This window comes from Oncorhynchus tshawytscha, linkage group LG19, assembly GCF_018296145.1.
Source record: "Oncorhynchus tshawytscha isolate Ot180627B linkage group LG19, Otsh_v2.0, whole genome shotgun sequence".
Lineage (NCBI taxonomy): Eukaryota > Metazoa > Chordata > Actinopteri > Salmoniformes > Salmonidae > Oncorhynchus > Oncorhynchus tshawytscha.
In genome coordinates this window covers 20,580,445-20,602,948 of record NC_056447.1, presented here as the reverse complement: position 1 = coordinate 20,602,948, position 22,504 = coordinate 20,580,445, and the positions used below count along the sequence as shown (strand labels likewise).

Sequence of the window (22,504 nt, the reverse complement as noted above, 5' to 3'; positions counted from 1 at the left end):
ATTGTTTTCTTTACTAAAGTAGACGTTTATTATTATTAGTATTAGTGCTAAAGGTACCACATACAATTTTTAGCAAGAGATAGCACTTGTATAGCCCAAGAAAGTAGCATAAATGTGCAGAAAGTAGTTTTGAATGCATTTTATTGAAGGGAAACAATAACAGTCTTGAACTTTTTTGGCAACATAGTGATATATTCTTATATACTGTACAATGAGGAATTCAACTACAAAATACTAGTCTTCTCCCATTTTTTAAACCATTGCCCCCACCTACAAGGTGTATAAACAACAACAATAAATAAGAATAAAATAATAGATACAAAACAAAAATGTGAACATAAATCAATCAACACTAATTAGCACACTTAGGACAGTATGCAAGTGTGTGTGCATGGACTTTGCAGATGTATTTCTCACATGTGCAGCACATAGTATTTATTTTACAGTTCTTCTTTGGGGTGGGGGGCAGAATTGGCATCTCCTCCTCTTGCTTGCCCTAGCTGCAGCCTAAGGTGGATCAGGACAAGATTCAGCCCCCTGAACAGCTTTCACAAGCACTGAAGAGGCTGCTGTGCAGAGGAGGTGCTCCCCATTCTTTGAATGTGTGGGGTTACAAGTGCCTTTCCCAGCTGCTCCAGGAACACCTTCCTCTTGTTCCACTTATCAGGCATCCAGGTAGGGTTGATCTTGCTCAATATCACGATGGCATTGTATAAGGACACATCAATGATGTTATGAAGGATGACCAGGGGCCAGCAGGCAGTCATCCTCCTGGAGCTGTAAGTTCCAATCACCTTGTCCAGGTTGTCCACACCTCCTTTGTTGTGCTTCCTGTCCTCAAGATCATTGATCTCAGCCGTTTTGTGCAGTGTGCTCAGGAAGACCACATAAGAAACTAGAGTGGTGGTGGGGTGAAGGCAAACTTTGATGAGAAGGCCTCTCTCCCCCTTGTTGTGAGGAGTGCAGGGGGGAGCTCAGGCTTGTTCTTTCTAACTGTGCCAACCATGGGGATCTTCCTCTTCAGGAGATGCTGACTGAGTTTAATCAGTAGCACACATAATCTCAATTTCTCATTGTGTGCGTGTGTGTGTGTGTCTTTGTAGTTTGTGTGGTGTGTAAATGATTTTATAACTCCTGGGTCAAAAATGACCCTAAGACAACCTTTGTACTCTGGTGGTGTACAGCTTTCATGGAAATATGAACAAAGGCAATGTTTCACTTTTTCTAATGTTGGGATCACTCTAGGAAAAGTCATGACATTTCAAGTTGAAAAAATATAATTTAAGGGGTTTTCTCTGCTGTTAAACATAGTGGTGGGTCATTTTTTTTTACCCTTAAGAGAACACAAGGTTTAAGTACGTTACACCAGTGACTAGAGGTAATGCCACAGTTGCTCATCAATAAGTTAACTGGTCAGGATAACAATGTTGTTAATTCACATTTTGAGGCCTGTTTTTATTCTGTGTTACAACACATTCCCCATAGCACAGAAAGGATACTGAGATCCTTGAGAGGGCATACTTGTCAACCCTTGAGCTTAGCGAAAGATAACCTTGGTATGCCATGAATGCATGATCTGCTGGATTAAAGGATTTCAACCGCTCTCAGTGCTTTTGTTTGGGAGGGCTTTCTGAAATAAAAGCCACATCTTCCTTTACTCATTTTATAAATCCAAAGTCCAATTAAGTCCAATGTGTTAGAACAACATTGCTGTTGCTGATAATGAAGTGAAAATGACAGTGTGTGCTAGGATGGACAGGACAGCCCATCTGATCTCAAGTCCATTCCTGCTTACTGTCCCTTTGCACTGGAGACAGTAAGAAAAACTCCTCTGTTTTCATTTGGGAAGATGTATTCCTTTTTAGCTCCTAGTTGACATATGGCCTCAACAGCACTTCTCTATCAAACCGTTATGGGACGTTTTATTATTTCAAGTTACCATTATCAGAATTGGTAGCCTCGCAATTACCAGACTGATAACAGAATGTAAGCTCGCGAGACGTCCGGATGGTTGTACGAGGTTATAGAATTGGGGCCATCTTTTTCCCCATTAGCCACCCAGAATGGTCTATGTACCTTCAGTTTCATTACCCTTGTAACCGGAGCTTGTGATGGTCGGGGTAATGGCTCTGCTCTGTTTTTTTCCATGGAAGAGAGAGGAGATTTATGGAGGGGTGGAGGGGTTCAGGCAGCCCTGTATTCTGACGTTCAGAGCTGCTCATCACCCGGGATTGTAACGTGAGCAATCGGCCCAACACAGGACTTGGCATGCTCAGGATGGCTGAAATAGCATTTTCCATAAGGCATGAAGAGAGGGCCATGAAATCCAACCACTCTCTAGGCGCTGGGCCAAATGCTCCTCTGGCGCACTACACCCTTCCCTCCTCCCCTGCAATCTTCCCCCACACCACCCCTCTACACCGACAACTATTTCACACACACACACACATATACTCCACCTCACACAAACTTTGGAACATGTGCAGCGAGGACTGAAAACACACAGAGCCACTGAAATGACACCCTCTCTCAGGCCACTTTATCAAGAGTATCGTAGGTGCACACCTGTTCCTAGAGGAATCTGATATACCAGAAGCATTGGTTATGCCATTTGATATAATTTGATAACATTTAAACAGGAATTGCATTCTTTTTTTTTTAAGCGTGAACTCTAAACTCAATTTTCTTTTAAATAATGCATGATTTGAGAGCAATGTAAAGGTATACACAAGATTCTACAGTATAAGCACTCAGGATTCAAATGGGTTAAATAGAAGGATTAAAATAGATGTCATATCAGTTGCAATATTTAGAAATGGTTTCATTCACATGAGCTGAATCGGTTAGTTAGCCATTGTTTTCCAATCGAAATCACACGTACCATACAATCTATTCAAGAGATGGGCAACTGACGGCCCTTTGTTGAAATTTGGTTGTGCATCAGTTTTTCTCTTGTCCGTGACTGTCAGTTGCTCAATTAGCCCATGTCAGCTAACATTTTTTAGATTGGTAAGTTAGTCTAGCCAGCTATCTAAACTAGTAGTAATAATGGTCGAATTACCGACCATGAGCACCATTGATTTTGTTAGTCACGCTCAAGAAGATATCATATTAAAATTTCTCTCCACCCTATGGCAAAATATGTAGAAATGCATGAAGTTACTTCAACATTTTCTAAATCTTCTCTCCACCCTATGGCAGAATTTCACTTGGGCCCCCTAAAGGCTAGAGCCAGATCTGACTGCATGTGTGGGTAGGGATGTGGGTACGCAGGCCCCTGAGCCACTGCAGCCCCTCATGATGAGTTAGGATTTTTTGTGACCCCCACCCCCATCAAAGTTGCCCATCCTTGTGCTAGACCATAAGGTATGAAATAATAGACCATATTAAAGTGATACTCATTTATTGGGATATTGGAGACACATTCTTTAAATGAACACTGACCAAGCAATTAGAATAGTTAATGAAGATTTAATTTCAGCTTTTCTGTCATCAAGTGTTTTACAGGTATTATTTACTCTGATTCTGCAGCTATAGAGCGTTGAGACTTGCAGGGTATCAAAGTCACAGATGTGCATGAATAGCATGGCTTGGCTGGCATATCACAACTCTTGGCTCAAGTCAGAAACACGCACCACATATTGGATTTGCACTACACTAAACACAGCAGAAGGGAAACTAATGCTGTATATATCTCCTGCTGAATACAAAAGAGTCGATCCTCATTTCAGCAACCCACCATCTCAGATTGTTCTGAAGTTTATGTAGCTAGAAAGAGATTCCCTGTGAATCTGGTGGTGGTTATTTTCCCCTGTTCAAAGAAATTAATAATTGAAGTCACTTGCATTATTTACTATAAAGTAGTGTGAAAGTGCCATGTTTCCTGCTAAATTGCTACACTTTTCTACATCGCTACACAGCTGGTGCACAAAATCTAATATGAATGAAGTCTCGATGTTTTACTCGCCTGAGGTGAATTATCTCATGATAAGTTGTAGACCACAATATTATCCAAGAGAGTTGTCATCGATATTTTTCGTTGCTGTCTATTTAACACCACAAACCCATGCTGGCACTAAGACCGCCCTCAACGAGCTGTATAAGGCCATAAGCAAAGAAAATGCTCATCCAAAGGTGGCGCTCCTAGTGGGCGGGGACTTTAATGCTGGGAAACTTAAACCCGTTTTACCTCATTTCTACCAGCATGTTACATGTGCAACCAGAAAATACTAAAACTGCATTGTTGGTTAAGGGCTTGTAAGTAAGCTGTAAGTGTTGCGGAACTGGTGGCAGTGAAATCAGATGTAGGAGAGCAGAAATAGTTTCAAAACCAACGGAAAATAAAAAAGAACCTACATGGGTACAAAACCCGACGCGCACCAGTAACATAGTGCACAAGCACTTACAAACAAACAATTCCACACAAGGACATGGGGGGGACAGAGGGTTAAATACACAACACTTAATGAGAAACCAGGTGTGTAGGAAAACAAGACAAAACAAATGGAAAATGAAAAGTGGATCGACAATGGCTAGAAGACCGGTGACGCTGACCGCCGAACACCGCCCGAACAAGGAGAGGAAACGACTTCGGTGGAAGTCGTGACATAAGCATTGATTTTTTAATCCACTTTTGTAACATTGACACAGGGAGTCAGAAAGCAGGTGCAGTTAGTGAGCTTAAAAACAATGAACATGGAATGATACAAAAGAAGAGAAGTGTCTGACATGAAACACAAACAATACTGCCTAACTACTACTAACAGAAGAGTGCTATAAGAAGGCTAAGTAATCAAGGAGTAATGAGGGCCACGTGTAACTGACGGGATGCAGGTGTGCGTAATGGTGGTTGCCAGGACCGATGGTTAGTAGACCAGCGACGTCGAACGCCAGAGGGGAAGAGAACGCCACAGGGGAAGAGCGGGAGTAGACGTGACAAAAGTCTCTTGTGTTTATTAAATAAATCACAACATTTAATTTGCAACTTGCGGTAGAAAATCAATAGATTTGGCTCATGATGTGGTCATCCTCGCAATTCAAGCCAGTCCTTCATTAAAGTAATTCAGTTTGTCCTAGTCTTACACTAAATCTGTGTCCACAAAATATCCCCCTTGTGTGTGGTGTATTCCCTTAAAAAAGGGTCTAGATTAGTTACTGTTAGACCATTCTTGGTGAACAAGCAAACCATTAGGCTACAGTAGTTCTAATGGTTGCAATGTTATGGTCTCTAATGGTCTTCAATGGTAAAAGTCCCAAACACACACTGTATAGTGTTTTGCAATGGTAATGACATTGGGTTCTATTAGGGTTGTCATAATATTTTAGTCCCAAGCCCATTTCTCCATCAACGTTTTGGGCTTGTGGGAAAAGTCTTCATGTGAGAATTGTACCATGTGGATAGCCCTCTCAGAGAGCTGCCACTTGTTGGACTATTCAAGGAGAGTTGGGTTGAAGCATTAGGTTGCTAAGAGAATGACACATTTAATTGCTTTCATAGAGGATTGGCTTGAATTGTGAGGATGACCAGACAATAACTTTCATACTACTTTTCAGTGACTAATTTCTCTGAACAGGGGAAAAAACATTTTAGATTCACTGGGAATACATTACATAGTATGGAGAAGCAATACTACAAGCCACAACTTCATACTACTTATAGGCACTACTTCATACTTCTTCTCAAATATAAACAATTGATACTGCTTTTTTTCACCCACCATGTCTTACTCATTGGTAGGAAGAAGGTTGGTCCAAATCCAAAGGGGGAAAGTGACCCTTGTTATACAACCATTAAAGGAAAGGATGTACTTAGAAAAAGGTCAAAGGTGTGCAATGCGCCTGGACACATTTTCAGTGGTCATCTATGATGATTCTTCACATTTTCAGAGTAACTCTGTCTCAATGCCTCACATCTTTCACCCCAACCTTTCTCTACTTTTCTTAAGGGACAGAGCAACAAAAACAACACTGGTTGGCAGGATACAGAGCAACATAAACAACACCAGATGGCAGGATACAGAGCAACATAAACAACACCGGTTGGCAGGATACAGAGCAACATAAACAACACCAGATGGCAGGATACAGAGCAACATAAACAACACCAGATGGCAGGATACAGAGCAACATAAACAACACCAGATGGCAGGATACAGAGCAACATAAACAACACCAGATGGATACAGAATCCACCAGTCTGAATTTAAATTTCACTGCTCCAATGATGTGTTTAAACCTCCGAAAAGCCACACTTCTCATCTTTCTGACTTTTTAGTACTAGCAACGTTGTTAATGTACAATAATTTAACATCAGATGCACTGCCTTTCAATAGATTACTTTCACCACACGTTTTATTTCATAGGTGATAATAATGTAATTAGACTGTTATCACCAAGTTGTTTCAAGTGAATTCCAGGTAAACCACATGAGATCATAAAGCAGTTCAAACATACAGTCACATTTACATGTTACTGTTTAATACTACACAATAATGTATATATGTTATTCAGGAGAGGATCAAGATGAGCATGTTTGCTGGGATAAGTATGTTTGCAGGGATAACTACCCTCTAGTCTACTGAATAGATTGGTAAAGGGATATTGTCCCTGTGTGTATTTAACCCAAAAAATTATATACTGGTAAACAAAATGTGTTGATAAGGCAGAGTCAACATATTGTACAGAATAATCATGGATAACCAGAACGTCATTGTCAATCACACATATGAGCATCTGCTCACTAATCTGCTCACAAACCATGAGCCGTGTCATGAAGCCTTTGCGCAATAAACATTCTGTTCTGCAAAAAAAAATGTTGGTGCCAAATCGGCTGTATAATATGGCAAACAAGCAACTGAAGGTGCAAATACCACTCCCAGCTGTTCAAATCTCTGCCTACTTTCATAGATGTATTTTAATAATCCATCTGGTGCCAGATCACAGGCTGTTCTCAACACATTATTCAGTTTCACTGATAGCTATCAGACATCTAAATATGGGACTGCTGCAAAACCACAACGAGCTCAATGACCTGACATTTGCTAATTTACTATCAACTGTGAGAGACAGCCCACTCAGCATATCTAACCTAACCTGATACAGTATGGGAGCACACCTCAGTCTGATCCTTCAGAACATGTCTTGTGTTGTTGCTCCCACCTCCCTCTAGCAGTTTCATCAGATCTGGCAACAATAAAGAGTTGTGTCCAAGTGAATGGGCTAATGTCTGATTTGGGACTGGCTAACATACTTTGTCTCTATGTCCTCAAATGTATCCTCAATCTCTGTTTTTGTCATGCTATAATGGCCAAACAACCACTGAGGTTTGAAAATGGCTTGGTTGTATGTGTCAGTTTTCAGTTTTCATATTTCCCTAGCTTATAATACTGATGTTGAAGAGCTTCAGTAAAGAACTGCTGACAAACCAATATATTTTCAGATTAAGAGGAATCTCAGTACCTTCAGAAAGTATTCATACCCCTTGACTTTTCCCACATTTTGTTGTGTTACAGCCTGAATTTACACACAATACCCTGTAATGTCAAAGTGGAATTATGTTTTTAGACATTTTTACAAATGAATCAACAATTAAAAGCTGAAATATCTTGAGTCAATAAATATTCAACCTGTTTGTTATGGCAAGCTTAGAGTTCAGGAGTACAAATGTAGTTTAACATGATTGTTTAATTTTATCTTCAAAATGTTTAAAAAATATATTGTACAATCCAGGTGTGCAAAGGTCTTAGAGACTTACCCAGAAAGACTCAAAGCTGTAATCCCTACCAAAGGTGATTCTAACATGTGTTGACTCAGGGGGTTGAATACTTATATAATCAAGATATATACTAGTGTTAAAAATGTTGTTTATTTTTATTTTTTACAAATGTTAGCATTTTTCTTACACTTTGAAATGACAGAGAATGTTGTGTTGCTTGTTGACAACAAAAAAAGACAATTAAATGAAGGCACTGTACCTGCAGCAGTACAAATCTCAAGTGTACTTAATTAGCAAGCACCAGTTTAAGGTATGTTTCTCTGTTGCCCTCTTGCATTCAATAGATACTGTTTCATTTCAATTCTATACTAGTTCCTCCTAAAACTTCATTAGAGTTTATTATCTAGGCCTATCTCTATTGGACTGCATAATGTACCTTGCTTGCTTATACCTCCTTTTGTAAGTGACTTATTAATTCCCTTGAAAATGGCTTTTCTGCGGACAAAGTGACGTTTTATTTACACTATATGCAAAAATGTATGCAGCGGGGTACAGTTGTAGGCCTAGTTCCACTAGAGGGAACTCTACACTAGGTAAATGCAAAATGATAGATGAACCCACACCACAAAAAAAGGCTATATCAAGTCGCAGTGCAAAACATGAACCGAATAAAAATACCTACCAGATTAACTAACATGTTGCATTTTTCCTTGTTAGATGGTTTAAGTTGTTCCTTTTCATTTTTGAGTTGATGTGGCATATTTTGTAAAAAGCCTTGTTTTTCGAGTAAATATCATGGCTAGGGAGAGAGTGCCCTAACATTTGTGGGAAGACATGAGAAAAACAGTAATTTAAGACAAATTATAGAGGTTGTGGCGAGCGTTCCTGCAAATTACTGTATCTCTGTACTGTAATTAATTGTCGACGGGCGTGCTATTGTTTTGCTGTTACTGTCAAGAGGAAGAGGGCGAAACCCACTTCGTCATTCAATTCGATTGGTGTATTAGTTGTCAAAATCGCGCCCATTTCCAGAAAGGTCTACTTTTATTGGCTGTTGTGCAGATTTGCATGAAATAGGTTAACGGGATTGGGTGAGGACACGTCAATCACTTGCAAGCGAGACCACTGGATATGAATTTTTCTGATTTCCCACCTCAGACAGAACTCAGCTGCAGACAAAGTGGCTTGAAAGGACCTCAACTACTAGAGTGAAATTTAAATAATGGCTTTAGCAATTGACCAGAAACTGTACACCTCTTGGGTTCCCGTCTAACAACCATATTTATGTGAGTATACAGTCAAGCGTTATTACTTTACAAATGTTCGTTTATGTGGATAATGTTTGCTAGCTTGTCTGACTAAAGTCTTGACAGAACAGGGGTAAAATTTAGCTAGCTAAAGTTGGGTTGTTTGCTAGCTTGCTAACTGTTAGCCTAGCGAAGTGCCTGGTTAGGCTGTTGAATAACTTATTTGCATAGTATAAGTAACTAGCTAGCTAGCTAGGTAGATAGCTAAAACAAGGTTACTCTTGTTTCCTTGGTGCCAATTTGTGGTCACTCTAGACTAGACCCCCTAACAAACTAGCTAGCTAATGTAACAGGCTACTGTAGTTAGCTTGCAAAGCGGTTAGGTAGATTACGTTAACTAGCTGGCTAACGTTACTCATTTACAAAACCATCGTGAAAGCGCAGACCACAGTTTTTATATTTTCAAAATATAACGATGTTTGGCCGTGGCTATGTCAGCAGCCTGGTTAACTTCCCTTACCAATGTGAGCTTTTCCAATCATAATCAGACTGAAGCTATCCTTCAGTGCAACGTATTGGGATGCTTTGACGGTTCGGTCAGTTCGGTCCAATAGCATGTGGAAGCTTTCTAGCCAAGCCAACTAGCTAAGAAACCACATTTGGATGTATTCAACTTTTAGTACTTTTTAAATGTTTTAATACGGACTAACTCAATTGACATCCCCACTCAATAACAAAACTGAAAATCCATTAGCATCTAACGTTACCAGTAATTACTGAATCATTGAATATGACTAATTGAATAGCCATTGAAATCTGAAGGATTCTCCCCCCCACACACACACACACCTTTTGTTTATACTTTTCGTTTTCATTCTACCAAACGTTAAAACTGCTGTTGGCTAGAGGTCCCTGAGCTGTTTCAACAGCAGTTGTAGGCTAGGTGATACTTTGTTACCATATTATTTCTCAGACATTAGTTTTATTAGCTAGCAGATTGTAACGGGCTAATGTGATGCTCCATGTGATGTCTTTGGAGATACTGTCTAAATTCTCGATTCGGGTTAACATTTCTTAGAAATGTCTGTGTCCAGTTGCAGGTGGTTCGACAAAAACCAGATAACTCATAAAGATATTCAAGTGGAAATGACAGCATTTTAACTACTTTGCAGATATGAAACTCACACAATCATAATATCACATTCACAGTTTATGCTACAAAAACAACTTTCATAAGAGGTTTTAAAAATGGTTATATTTGATTCAAAATTCCATGACAGAGTAAGGCATTGATGCTAGAATAGATGGATGCAGTTCAATGCATGATTAATATAATTGACCAATATATTTCTTGGTAGTCCAAAAAATATTGCTGTCAGGTTGTAAATCACAGCTGGCCTGGTACATTGTTTGCTGCCTCCACCCATAATGGATGCACTGTTTCAGTTGAAATGACTCAATATTTTGGACAAAAACTGAATAATGTAACTAAGGCAGGGAATGTCAATACAATCAAACTAGCAAAGGAAATGATCACAAGTCAGTCATAATGTGGCTAATAGGCTAGCGTATCTATTTATGTAGCTATTTATTTAACAAGTTAAAAACACAGAGCTTAACATTAGCTAGCTAGCTGCTGGGAGGATGAAATGTCATTGCAGGAGTAAGTGATTGAGTGACTAACTTTTTTCAGTGGCTACAGCTAGATACAGGTATCATTTGGTTAGCTTGCAAAAAATGTAAATCGCTTTGCTAGCTAGCTATGCTGAACTTATGCTAACTGTGGATAACAGTCGTTCATCTCTTGTGTTTGTAAATTCACTCCGCCTATCTACTCCGATTTTAGAGCACTAATGTCTGAGTGTACCAGAGTGCAGATGAATTTACGAACATGCAACACCTGCTGAAAGTGTCTGGTGTCAGTAAACGTCAGCAAAGAAAGTAATCCAATTGTTGCCAGCAGCACAGTTAGTCACTAACATTCTACATAACATGAAAACAGCCTAACCAGCTCGGGCTAGGGCGAGTAAAATGGTCAGAGTGAGGTGCTCTCTCATTTGTGTCTGGAAGTAGCTAGCAAGCTAGCCAACTTTAGCCAGTTAGCTTGTGTGCTTGACTGCCAATAGTGAGGAACCCTACTCCTCGGCCAGAGCGTCCTGCTATTACAGCCTCCACTCTTCTGGGTAGGCTTTCCACTAGAAGATGTTGGAACATTGCTGTGAGGACTTGCTTTCATTCAGCTAAAAAGAGCATTATTGAGTTCAGGCACTGATGTTGGGTGATTAGGCCTGACTCAGTCTTGATGGGGTTGAGGTCAGGGCTCTGTTCAGGCCAGTCAAGTTTTTCCACACCGATCTCAACAAACCATTTCTGTATGGACATCGCTTTGTGCACCGGGGCATTGTCATGCTGAAACAGGAAAGGACCTTCCACAAACTGTTGGACCCACAAAGTTGGGTCTAGAATATCATTGTATGCTGTAGCGTTAAGATTTCCCTTCACTGGAACTAAGGGTAGGCCCGAACCATGAAAAACAGCCCCAGACCATTATTCCTCCTCCACCAAACTTTACAGCTGGCACTATGCATTTGGGCAGGTAGCGTTCTCCTGGAATCCACCAAACCCAGATTTGTCCTTCGGACTGCCAGATGGTGAAGCGTGCTTCGTTGCTCCAGAGAACACATTTCCACTGCTCCAGAGTCCAATGGCGACGAGCTTTACACCATTCCAGTCGACACTTGGCATTGCGCATGGTGATCTTAGGCTTGTGTGCAGCTGCTCGGCCATGGAAATCAATTTCATGAAGCTCCCGACAAACAGTTATTGTGCTGACATTGCTTCCAGAGGCAGTTTGGTAGTGAGTGTTGCAAACGAGGACAGACAGTTTTTACTCACTACAGCCTCGTGGCTGAGTTGTTGTTGCTCCTAGATGCTTCCACTTCATAATAACAGCACTTACAGTTGACCGGAGAAGCTCCAGCAGGGAAGAAATTTGACAAACAGACTTGTTGGAAAGGTGGCATCCTATGATGGTGCCACATTGAAAGTTGCTGAGCTCTTCAGTAAGGCCATTCTATTGCCAATGTTTATCTATGGAAATTGCATGGCTGTGTGCTCTATTTTTATAGACCTGTCAGCAACGGATTTGGCTGGAATGGCCAAATTCACAAATTCTGAGGGATGTCCACATACTTTTGCAATTTTAGTTTATCTAATTGCTCCGTAGTCCGAAAATGTTTCTAAAAAGATATTCTACCTGGGAGTGTATATGAACAAGTTTTAAGATTTCATGTTGCTAAAATACTCTCAGTTCTACTTTAAATCCATGTTTTGTACCATATTTTTGCATGGGTGTAGATCTTTGTATTGCTAACCTGTACCGGCTAATGGAGCGTCACATTAGCCTGTTACAATCTGCTAGCTAGGTTTGGATGGGAAGTTAGGCTAGCTGCCCACCACCCAGGTTTTGAAGATGATTCATCAGCCTAGCTACATCTTGATGGCTGGCATATAGGGATGTCATTTAAGATCTCTGTTTAATAATGATCATAACACACTACATACTGTTGATTTTATTTACGTAAATAAGTTGTTTTAAGAAGAAAAATAGATGTTATTTGGCCCCCTACTGCATAATTACAGGTCTACAGAATAATAGAATAGGAGCGAACTAAGACCTTGGAGACTCAGAAACTAAAGCTAATATTAGTGCTGCAGTAAAACTAAATAGCCTCATTAGTTGTAGAAAATTGTTTAATTTGCAATGACCAATGGCATTGACAACACAACTTGGGACAGGGATTTTCCCTTTTCCCAGTCGCACAAGTTCGCAGACCCATTATTAAGTTGGTTCCACTTTAGATAGGAGATTCAGTCCAGAATATAATTATTTATGTTTTGGATTGTAAGTGCCGCTAATATCCTGCTCTAGTCTCTTCTTGCTTTTAGTGTTCGGCTTTTCTCTCTGGTCCATTGGGAACAAGGAGGGCAAAGTGGCCTCTATAACCATTGTTTCTCAGCCTTGAAGGATTAAGTCCCTCCCAACTCCTCATACCCCCACCCCCAAAGATCACCTCTATTCTACTCAGGAGAATCTCATTTTTGAAAGCTGCTGGCTTGAATGTCCCTGACTCCCTTGAGCCATTATTTCAAACACATTTTCATTAGACTCACTCACTGCCTGTCAAAGTAGCGTGATGGTTTGAACCCACATGGCCTCAGTTGCACAGATACCAGCCATTTCCCAATGTGCCGTTGGTTCCTGGTCGAGTCCCTGCAGATTGATAGAAGCTCTTTGATATTAGGACAGACTGCAAGCCAGCTGGTGATCCATTAAGCATTACTAACGCAGAGACAAGTTGCCAGCTTCTGACTCGCCCTGAAAAAGCCCCCCGTCCTCCTCCATCCTCCCTGTCTCTGACATGGAGGAGTAGCACTGGAATACCAACACTCTCTGTGAAAAGATCCTGGAAAGGCATTCAGTCAGAAGGGCTGAGATGTGTACGGAGGGAAGAAACAAGATGGAAAATAGGGACCTTTGTTTCCAGGTTGCCTAGTGGCAATGTAATTTAAAGGTCCCATTCATGTGTGAATGTCCTGGAGGTTAGGTCTAGTCTCACAGTGAATGATTCAGCAACGTCCCGATCCCGCTGGGGTTGACTGACAGTTACTATTGGCAATAACATCAACCACCACAGGAACTCCTTTGGCCATGTTATGGTTACCCGGCCTAAGTTATGTCCGAACACAAGCTGTATTGCTTTTTCCCTTCTGACTTAAAATGCTTAAAATGCTTTGTTTACTGTCTCTGGACGATATGGGCATAAATGTATATCATCATGAAACTGCCGCTGTGTTGGAAGTAAGCTGAAATCCGCCAATATAGACCTGTATTGCAGTTATCCTTAATGTGATATTGATTTATTTGACCTTCTGTTAGAAAATAACTTTTCTTAGGTTGAATAGACAGACGAGAAGCCAGTTAGGCAACCCCACAAAGAAAAACCACAATGGAAATCATGTGTTTTTATTTTAATTTTTTTATAAATATTATTTTTTTTTATCACCCCTCAGACGTCACAGCAGCTCTATCAGCTCAGCCTCTAGGGGGACCACTTTTTGGGACCGATGCAGACCCCCCCTCAGATCCTCACTGTCAGTGCCTGCACCTGGGTCAGCAACTTTTGCCGGCGTAAGTGGTACAGGACAATTGGCTGCACGTCCCCCTCTTCTAGCCCCCCTTGATTTTGGCAAACCCCAACTGTCCACCCCACCGTTCCATTCGTCCCCCTCCCTCCCCTCTGCATCTGCACGGCTTGCTGTGTGCCCCATCTTTTGTGACTGACCCATGCATTGTGTTTCCTGTCAACCTGACATTGTGAATCACCCTGCTGATATATGTATGTATGTATGTATGTATGTATGTGTGCCTGCCTGCCTGCTCCCCCCAACCTGCCACAATTGACCCCAAACCCCTCTCCGCTGCGGAATTCAAACTGCATGTCAGCACATCGACACGCTGCACGATTTGGACAAAATATTTAAATGCATTTATTTATTTATTTTCAGATATTTGCAGTTACGATTTTATGAATTGCGATTTTCAAACAATTGGGTGAAAACTTGGTAATTCCATCAGACATGGTTTAAACATGTCAGGGTAGAGTATAGAGGTCGACCGATTATTGGAGGACAAAAAAAGCCGATACCGATTTAAATAATAATAATTAAAAAATAAATAATAATAATTTTGTGTATATATATATTACACACACACACACACACATATATTTTGGTAATAATGACAATTGCAACAATACTGAATGAAGACTTTTATTTTAACTTAATATAATACATAAATAAAATCAATTTAGTCTCAAATAACATGAATGATTGTTGAAAACAAACTAATTTCTATATGCAGGAAATTCTATTTTAATAATGGGCATGGTAAGAATTGACTACCACAGTGCGAGTCATAATTCCCATGACACCTTCTAGCAGAATCTGAAAAGCGCTCTGCTCTGACGACGAGCTCATGTCTGAAGGAGACGACACCTGCGAGGGTAAAAAAAAAAACACGCCCTGTTAAGAACTCTTTTTATTTATTTAAATATGTTTTATATATATTGACTTTCAATTAATTTATTCCATAAGGTATTTTTAGATTCACTTAAAATAAGGTCTGTGTTTCGTGTAAGCTTATACCACCTTGCCAATTTTATAACTGTAGATATCCATAGGACAAAGTAACTCTGATCAATATTGGCTAAATATAAGCGAAGATAATTTTTTTTGTAGAGTGGATTTATGAAAATATTTTGACACGTTACCTTATCCTAGTGAAATTTACACGGGTATCAAAACGCAGAGGCGTTTTAAGAATGCACGAAACACAGACCTTATTTGAAGTAGATCAAGACATTCTCTACGGAAGGCATGAACGGTAAAATAACGAAGGAACCCCTTTCAAGTTCAGCCGCAAGTTATTACAGGAATTATTACACGTCTGCTATTTCTCTCTAAACCATATACCTTTGACTATTACGAGCCTGCTGCTGCCTACCACCCCTCAGTCAGACTGCTCTATCAAATCATAGACTTAACTATAATAAACACACAGACATACGAGCCTTAGGCCAAATCCGGAAATGATCACCTCGAAAACAAAACGTTTATTCCGTTCCGTATTTTATCTAACGGGTGGCATCAATGAGTCTAAATATTCCTGTTACATTGCACAACCTTCAATGTTATGTCATAATTACGTAAAATTCTGGCAAATTAGTTTGCAAAGAGCCAGGCGGCCCAAACTGTTGCATATACACTGACTCTGCGTGCAATGAACGCAAGAGATGACACAATTTCACCTGGTTAATATTGCCCGCTAACCTGGATTTCTTTTATCTAAATATGCAGGTTTAAAAATATACTTGTGTATTGATTTTAAGAAAGGCATTGATGTTTATGGTTAAGTACACATTGGAGCATCATATGTTATACATATGATGATAGATAAGGTTATTACACCTACATACTTTTGTATATATAGAGTATGTGGACACCCCTTCAAATGAGTGGATTTGGCTTGTAGAAAAAGAGGAGGAAGGGAAGCGCTGCTAAGGTACACAATCGTAGATCTTGGTAGACACAAGGTGCTCTTTGTTAAAAGTTGTAAATTGGTCATCAAAAAGAAAGGAGGACCAAGGCACTCTTCATTTAATTAATTTGAAAACTCCTTTATTTGTATGGCATGTTCAATGGAAACAGTTTTTAATTTAAAAAAATATATGTTTCGGCTGCATGGCCTTCGTCAGGGAATGGATTTGTCTATTTCGGCCACAGCTGTTGCTGATGGGTGTATAAAATCGAGTACACAGCCATGCAATCACCATAGACAAACATTAGCAGTAGAATTGCCTTCCTGAAGAGCTCAGTGATTTTCAAAGTGACACTGCCACCTTTCCAACAACTCAGTTCGTCATATTTCCTCACTACTTCACAGAAGAGTGGAGGCTGTCATAGCAGCAAAGGGAGGACCAACTCCATATTAATGCCCATGATTCTGGTGAGTAGGTGTCTACATACTTTTTGTTATGTAGTGTATTACCAAACTTTAATTTTTAACATGATCATGGAGGTATTGGGTCAGTGTACCTATTAAGCCCACCAAAATCTATGTTAAGACATTTCTAACATGTACTGCCTTCTAAAGAAATGTGTTTAAGTCGAGGTAAAATAATAGATTAATCTGTTTTTTTACTTTAATTAACCTTTTTTTTTTAATAAGACTTAATCTTTATAATATTAAATATATAAAAAGTCTGGACTGGGCTTAATTGGTACTGCTATTCTTGTTAATTAGTACAGCTTGTCTTCTTAAAGCCTATATGAAGACTGTTTCAAACCTCCCTCCACTGTATTACAAATGGACAGCTGGTGGACCAAAAACAGGATCAGCTGGATGACTAAAGGACAACAATATGACAATGCCCCCATTCAGAAGTGCATGAGCAGTCACCCAATAGTCATCCTCTTGTCCCTCATTTGTTTGCATTTTTGTCCAGCTCTTGTAGGTCTTCTATCCTTCAACCCTGATCTTATTCTTCTCTCTCTGCATCAAGGACTACCTGTCCACCCCAAAAGTCTTGGAGAGAGTACAGAGGTTTCCAATCTTGGTAATCGCACCATAGCTAGATGCATAATGTGTCACTAGTTTGTGTTTTTAATCAACATAAATCTGAACAACAAAATGATGCTCTTGATCATTGAATATTAGGGATATCAACACACTATCCCAATTTGTGTCAATACAAACCAGGCCTAATAGGAGCATACTGGGCCTGATAGGAACAACTGTGATTATGGTGAATAGTAAAATTTACTCCTAAACTATTTGGAAACCAGTGGTTTGGGGTATACATAAACACTACAGACTACAATATTATGCACAGTTAGATGTGATCATATTGAACAATATTTATTGTCATTTACATTCAGTATAGAGGGAGTGCTTTTTGTGCTACTGTACCCTTTAAGCCCACCTGAAATAAATGTCATCTATATAACAATGCAAGGTTCATTTAACAGTAAAATAAGACAAAATATATTTAATGTTAGCTATGAATGCCTGAAATCTATCTTGTTGTAGTTCACCAAGTTATGATGCCACTGTGTGACTGTGACTAGGGGTGTTTTGGGGACCGTATTACTGCCACACTGGCGGTCACGAGTCATGATGGCAGTCAAATTCCATTTGAACGTTTAGTTACGGTAATTAGGCTTCTCCAAGCTCTGATGCTGCTGAGGGTCATTAGTAGCCTACCAAACGTGCTAACTGCCTGGTACTCAGCACTCTGACACCAATGCAAATCTAATCAAAAATCTAATCAAACACTTCATGAGAGCTCATGTTGCGCAACATTTCTATAGGATGTGTAGTGGTTCTCAATCCTGGTCCTGGGGGAACGTAGTTTTCATCCATGAGCTAGCTAGCTTTTTTTATGAACAGCACTGTAGGTGTGCGAGACAACTTTACCAGCATCATAGCATACATCTCGATGAATCGTTGTGACATGAGTGACAGTGTAATCAATGTGTAATAACTATGTCAAATGTATGAACACATTCAATTATGATGTGCAGTCATATTCAGGTCCTGATTGGTCAACAAGCTTATTTGACGTGTCATAGTGTTATTTGACACGTTTAATAGTATATTGCTTGACATGCAAAGACCCAAACAGCGTTCCATAGAAATCCTGGTTGAGAATGAAATGATTGAACAACAAAACAGCACAAAGTAAGTGCTAGAAAGACATAGGTTTTGATTATGTTTTACTGGTAATGGGGACATGTGTAAATGCCAACAAAATAACTTTTTGGTGTGTGAGAGACCTTTATTTTTAACTAGGCAAGTCAGTTAAGAACAAACTCTTATTGACACTGATAGCCAAACCCGGACGATGCTGGGCCAATTGTGCGCCGCCCTATGGGACTCCCAATCACGGCCGTATGTGATAGCCTGGATTCGAACCAGGGTATGTAGTGACGCCTCTTGCATTGAAATGCAGTGCCTTAGACTGCTGTGTCCGTGTGTGTGTTTACTATTTAACTGTACTAGAATGCTTAAAAGGCCGCTAAAATGTTAAGTATCGGTATCGTTTTCTTTGGGCACGGAAAATATCTGTATCATCCAAAAATGTCATATCGACGCATCACTTGTGAAGACGATTAAATCAAGAATAGTGTAATGGTTGACAATATTAGCCTATCGCTTGTAAAATACACTGCTCAAAAAAATTAAGGGAACACTAAAATAACACATTCTAGATCTGAATGAATGAAATATTCTTATTAATTACTTTTTTCTTGACATAGTTGAATGTGCTGACAACAAAATCACACAAATGATCAATGGAAATCAAATTTATCAACCCATGGAGGTCTGGATTTGGAGTCACTCAAAATTAAAGTGGAAAACCACACTACAGGCTGATCCAACTTTGATGTAATGTCCTTAAAACAAGTCAAAATGTGTGGCCTCCACGTGCCTGTATGACCTCCCTACAATGCCTGGGCATGCTCCTGATGAGGTGGCGGATGGTCTCCTGAGGGATCTCCTCCCAGACCTGGACTAAAGCATCCGCCAACTCCTGGACAGTCTGTGGTGCAACGTGGTATTGGTGAGACATAATGTGCTCAATTGGATTCCGGTCTGGGGAACGGGCGGGCCAGTCCATAGCATCAATGCCTTCCTCTTGCAGGAACTGCTGACACACTCCAGCCACACATGAGGTCTAGCATTGTCTTGCATTAGGAGGAACCCAGGGCCAACCGCACCAGCATATGGTCTCACAAGGGGTCTGAGGATCTCATCTCGGTACCTAATGGCAGTCAGGCTACCTCTGGCGAGCACATGGAGGTCTGTGCAGCCCCCCAAAGAAATGCCACCGCACACCATGACTGACCCACCGCCAAACCGGTCATGCTGGAGGATGTTGCAGGCAGCAGAACGTTCTCCACGGCGTCTCCAGACTCTGTCACGTCTGTCACATGTGCTCGGTGTGAACCTGCTTTCATCTGTGAAGAGCACAGGGCGCCAGTGGCGAATTTGCCAATCTTGGTGTTCTCTGGCAAATGCCACGTCCTGCACGGTGTTGGACTGTAAGCACAACCCCCACCTGTGGACGTCAGGCCCTCATACCAGCCTCATGGTATGTTTCTCATGGTACGTTTCTGACCGTTTGAGCAGACACATGCACATTTGTGGCCTGCTGGAGGTCATTTTGCAGGGCTCTGGCAGTGCTCCTCCTGCTCCTCCTTGCACAAAGGCGGAGGTAGCGGTCCTGCTGCTGGGTTTTTGCCCTCCTACGGCCTCCTCCACGTCTCCTGATGTACTGGCCTGTCTCCTGGTAGCGCCTCCATGCTCTGGACACTACGCTGACAGACACCGCAAACCTTCTTGCCACAGCTCGCATTGATGTGCCATCCTGGAGGAGCTGCACTACCTGAGCCACTTATGTGGGTTGTAGAGTCTGTCTCATGCTACCACTAGAGTGAAAGCACCGCCAGCATTCAAAAGTGACCAAAACATCAGCCAGGAAGCATAGGAACTGAGAAGTGGTCTGTGGTCACCACCTGCAGAACCACTCTTTTATTGGGGGTGTCTTGCTAATTGCCTATAATTTCCACCTGTTGTCTATTCCATTTGCACAACAGCATGTGACATTTATTGTCAATCAGTGTTGCTTCCTAAGTGGACAGTTTGATTTCACAGAAGTGTGATTGACTTGGAGTTACATTGTTGTTTAAGTGTTCCCTTTAGTTTTTTGAGCAGTGTATATTATCACTTGTGAATGATACCCAGCTTAATGCAAACAGTGCATGCTTTTTCTTTTTTGCTACTCTTTCAAATCATAATCACACCTCATGTAGCCTAGCTCATAGGCATATATGTTTCAATTAGGGTTGTATCACAACTAAAGTGGCCAAATAACTTCTTCAAATTAAGCACATTAATCCACTTTGCAACGGGTGTAGAGCCTAACTGGCATACATTCGCAGAAAGTCAGTTTCAAGTTTGGGGAAGATAATTTTCATAATAAAAATGCACTTTGTAATAAAAGCAGTACTAGCAAAATTGCAATTGTGGTCACTTGAGATGGGTGTTTTCTCTGTTGCATCAGGGCGCATTGCTTAAAGCAGGTTTTTTGATGCTAGTGGTTGTATTAATTCTATTGCATCCCACAACTGTCCCAGACTGTTTGGAATATTTATTTATTGCACGGAATAGAATAGGTTGACTTTTGTGCTATGGGGGATAGTAGATTGACATAGGCTAGTACTTTTGCTGTTTGTTAGACCTACTCAGCTTGTTGGCTGATGAAAAGTAAATGTGGAGTTCTTCCAATATGTGCCTCGGAAATGGATAAGGACACGTGTAGTTGCTGCCCGGATGTGTGTCTTCTCTTGTAGCCTGTTAGAAAGACCTGATCACGTGACTGAGAGCTATGTGAGTGAGCGGTGCTTTTTTAGGGGGGTTATGGCCTCACAAAGGAGATGCAGCTGGGAAATTCGAGGCATTAAGTGCTTGACAAATTGTGAATGAGAGACTGATGAAGTGTGTACAGCCTGTGCAAAAAAAACAAACAAAGCAGAGCTCATGACTTCCATATGACTTTTTGTAATCATCATTAGTCGCATCATGCAGCCTTAGAATGTATTAAAAATCAAAACATATAGCTCAACACTTGTATCACAACTAATTTTAGATAAATAACTCTAAATTTAGCATTAATTAAGGAGTAGCTCTTTCTTAACCGCTCAACGAAGAATTGCTGCACGTGCACACTGTCTCAAATCGTTTGGAGGACATATAATTTATATTTTTTCAGCTATGTTTAATTGTTTTCTTCGTACTATAAAATAATGCCACGGAATTCTAAGCAAATCTTGTCAGCTTAATGAGCTAGTGTAGCCCACAGCCATATGGCATAGCCAGATCAGGACCTAACATAAGGACAACGCAGAGCATGCTTTTCTGTCCCTCTTACTGTTCCTTTGTTTCTTTTCTTCATATCATGTTTCTTTAGACCTGTCTAAAATAAATCATGGATTCATTGTGATGGTGTAGGCTATATTACATGGATTTATTAGACTTTTTAAAATGTAGATGTTCCAAAGGACTGCATCAGTGGCTTGTAAGGCTATGTGTGGAGGCCAGGAGATGCTAAATGTGTTTATGTTAATTAACAGTCAATTCCCATGAGACCGGCAGTTATTTGCTTGACAGTCACTGGCTGACAATTTCATGACTGCCACAGCCCTAACTGTGACATGCAGGCACAACTGCTAGTGTGAAAAACACATTTTTAATTGGCAAGAAATAGTCATTAATGCCCATGAAATATGCTTGCATGTCCATATATCAGTACAATAAAGTATTTTTACTTATCTGAGAAGGTCCAAACAATATCAGGGAAATATGTTTATCTGAGTTTTTGGTTGAAATTCTTCTTGCAGCTTTGAAATTGGTCACTAGTGGGAACTTAGACAGTTGTGTAACTTAAGAATAAAACATCTGATTGGCTTAGAATAAAATCTGTTATGGATACAATAACCAGATGATTTGGTTGAAACGTTAAACAGCATAAATATTTTTTATTTGAATCCAAAGATGGAAGTGGGCTTAATGGGTACGCTTATAAGCAGAACACAGCACTTAATTAATTAATTAATAGCATGAGTTCATATTTCCTTTTTTTACCTTTTGAGTTCTTAAATAACCTAATTTAATTATTTATTCAGGCAGCCTTAGTCTGAAGCTTTTCCACGTTTGCGCCATTATCAATATATACACTTGCTGCTCCTCATTCAGGCTCCAGGTGGCTAAAGCTTCTCTCAACCCCAGAGCAATGTTTTCTCCCGTTTTGATCCCAGGGGAAGTAGCCTATGATGTTTGCAAGCACCAATCTTTCAGTTGAAACTTCTCATCAATAAAGTGTACTTTCAAACGAATGTAGGGCTCGGTTGTTCTACTAGA

At 40.3% G+C, this 22,504-nt stretch overlaps 1 protein-coding gene across 5 annotated transcripts in view; it reads left to right on the top strand.

Moving 5' to 3' along the window:
- The first annotated feature begins 8,852 nt into the window (after positions 1–8,852).
- Positions 8,853–22,504, top strand: part of LOC112218427 (kelch-like protein 25) — a 45,995-nt gene continuing 32,343 nt past the window's right edge. Inside the window, exons 1-2 of one of the 5 annotated variants that reach the window (XM_024379209.2) lie at positions 8,855–9,000; positions 14,035–14,152. In XM_024379209.2, coding sequence (XP_024234977.1) covers positions 14,089–14,152 — 64 coding nt within the window. In that variant the 5' untranslated portion in view covers positions 8,855–9,000; positions 14,035–14,088. Of the gene's footprint in view, positions 9,001–14,034; positions 14,153–16,465; positions 16,529–17,015; positions 17,139–22,504 lie in introns of those variants that run through there. The other 4 variants (XM_042301452.1, XM_042301453.1, XM_024379210.2 and 1 more) reach the window with 4 other exon arrangements.